Below are 2,039 nucleotides of genomic sequence, written 5' to 3' on the forward strand. Positions count from 1 at the left end.
ATGAGAGAAAAGAATCTAAGGTTTGTATACCAGCTCAAGGGCAAAAGATAAAAACAGATACCTTTTCTGTGTATTTTTTTTTTATTTTTTATATAGAGTAAAGCATGTATTAATTATTTATATGAAAGCCCTTTTTTTCTCTTTCTGTCATAGCACTGTGTGTTGTTTTAATATTCAGATTTAGGGCTACAAAACCATAAAACTAACAGACTTTTTTTCATGTGTAACATTTCAGGATGTAGGAACACAGGCTGTGGTGACAGAGTATTTGGTGCGCTATGTAGATCTTATCTTCAACGACAAGATCCCAACCTTCTCGCATTCCACGAACGGTGTGGAAGGAACGCCGAAGAAGTCTCGCCCCAAGTCGCTGGCCATTTCCACCCCAACCAAGTTGATTTCGATAGAAGAGGCAAGGTCAAGAGCCCTGAACACAGCCATAAAGCAAGATCAGAAGTACATAGATGTTGGTAAGTTTTCTGGGTCTTTGACGATTTGGAATTTATGGATTTATTGATTGGTGAAATGAGGCTGGGTTTATGCGATAGGCAATAGAAAAATGTTATGGAATTTCCTCTCTGATGCGCTATGAGAGTACTGTATGTGAAAATTTATTGTTTCGTGGTAAATATTGTAAAATTATTTTCAGGAGGTGGGCCACAGAATTTGCCCCCCAAGTATCACACTGTGATTGAACTTCCTAGTCGTAAAGGTGGCAGTCTCAAGCAGAAAAAATCACCGTCAGGCTGGAAGAGTATCTTCAGCAAGGGCCGCAGCATGCACAAGCATCAGAGGAAAGCCTCCACTCCCAGTGATATTCACCTCAATATCTCGGTAGGCCTTTGTTATTTTTAGGTTTGTGAAGAAACTATTATGATTTCCCCCCCCCCCCTTTTTTTTTCTCTCTCTCTCTCTTTTTTTTAGAGAAAATACTTGATGGTACATTCATATATCACTTAATAAGTATCTAGAAGTAAATATACATAGACGTATTTTTTAAAAAGAGAATACACACATGCACATTCATACAGGCAAATACAGATAGATGTGCAAAAATGATCACTTAATGACACGTGCTTTCACCCACACAACTTCTAATATATTAAAGTATATATATAAAGAATCTACTATATCTTTCTAAAATGTTTTCAATCTAATTGACATGTGTTGTTAGGGTCCCTGAAGCACTGAGAATGGAGTAGCTGAAGTTAACAGTCCTTGTGTCATTACTTAGTGTCGTGAAATATACAATAATGCTCATACTTAAACAATGTATTTATTTAATTTGCTTTTTCTTGTCTCTTTATGTTATTGTTTAATCCTTTTATGCGTTATATTTATTTTCTTTTTATACCGTTGTTTTCATTTTTTCACCACACTTTTATCATGTTTAGGACAATTTGATTCTCATACAATTATAGTCAGTCTTTCATATACGGTTTTGTTTGTATATGCTACATGTGTTCAGTATATTTGTAGCTGTATTTTTATATTCCTAGCCAACTAGGTATCCATAAACATCCTACGTGCAACACTCTAAATATTTTCGGAATGTGAATGCTGTAAAAAGGAAATTGCTGTGAATGATTTTTTGTTCTCCTTATTTGCTGACTAAATTGTCAATTACCTCACACATAAACCATCTGTAGGAAAAAGCAAGCATTTCCCGGTTTTAATATATGAAGATTTATGTGATTCACCGTAGTGTTTTATATTTAGTAGTTGATTTAGTAAGTACGTATTGCTTATCAGTGGCATCAATTTTTGTTCCATTAAACTAGTTTTTATTTTAAAAAATTGTCGTAGAATTAAGTACAAGGAAGAATTTAGTGTACGGTTCTTTTATGAGTGTCTGTACAAACAGAGCAGTTTTTCACAATTTGAGATGTGGATATTTTATACTAATAGAAATTGCAGGGGACAAAATTAGGTTGAAGCCTTTGTTGTTCATTTTATCTGGAAAATGCAAAATTTGTGTGAACTCTGCTGTATGTATATTGTTAGGACCAAGAACATTTTAGGATGCTAGAATAAGAAAA

At 34.3% G+C, this 2,039-nt stretch overlaps 1 protein-coding gene across 1 annotated transcript in view; it reads left to right on the forward strand.

Moving 5' to 3' along the window:
* Window positions 1-2,039, forward strand: part of LOC119586816 (GTPase-activating protein CdGAPr-like) — a gene marked incomplete in the record, with an annotated part of 278,029 nt that overhangs the window by 266,755 nt on the left and 9,235 nt on the right. The window contains 2 exon segments of the mRNA XM_037935541.1: window positions 236-470; window positions 650-834. Of these exon segments, the coding sequence (XP_037791469.1) occupies window positions 236-470; window positions 650-834 (420 nt within the window).

This window comes from Penaeus monodon, chromosome 22 (genome assembly GCF_015228065.2).
Source record: "Penaeus monodon isolate SGIC_2016 chromosome 22, NSTDA_Pmon_1, whole genome shotgun sequence".
NCBI classification, from domain to species: domain Eukaryota; kingdom Metazoa; phylum Arthropoda; class Malacostraca; order Decapoda; family Penaeidae; genus Penaeus; species Penaeus monodon.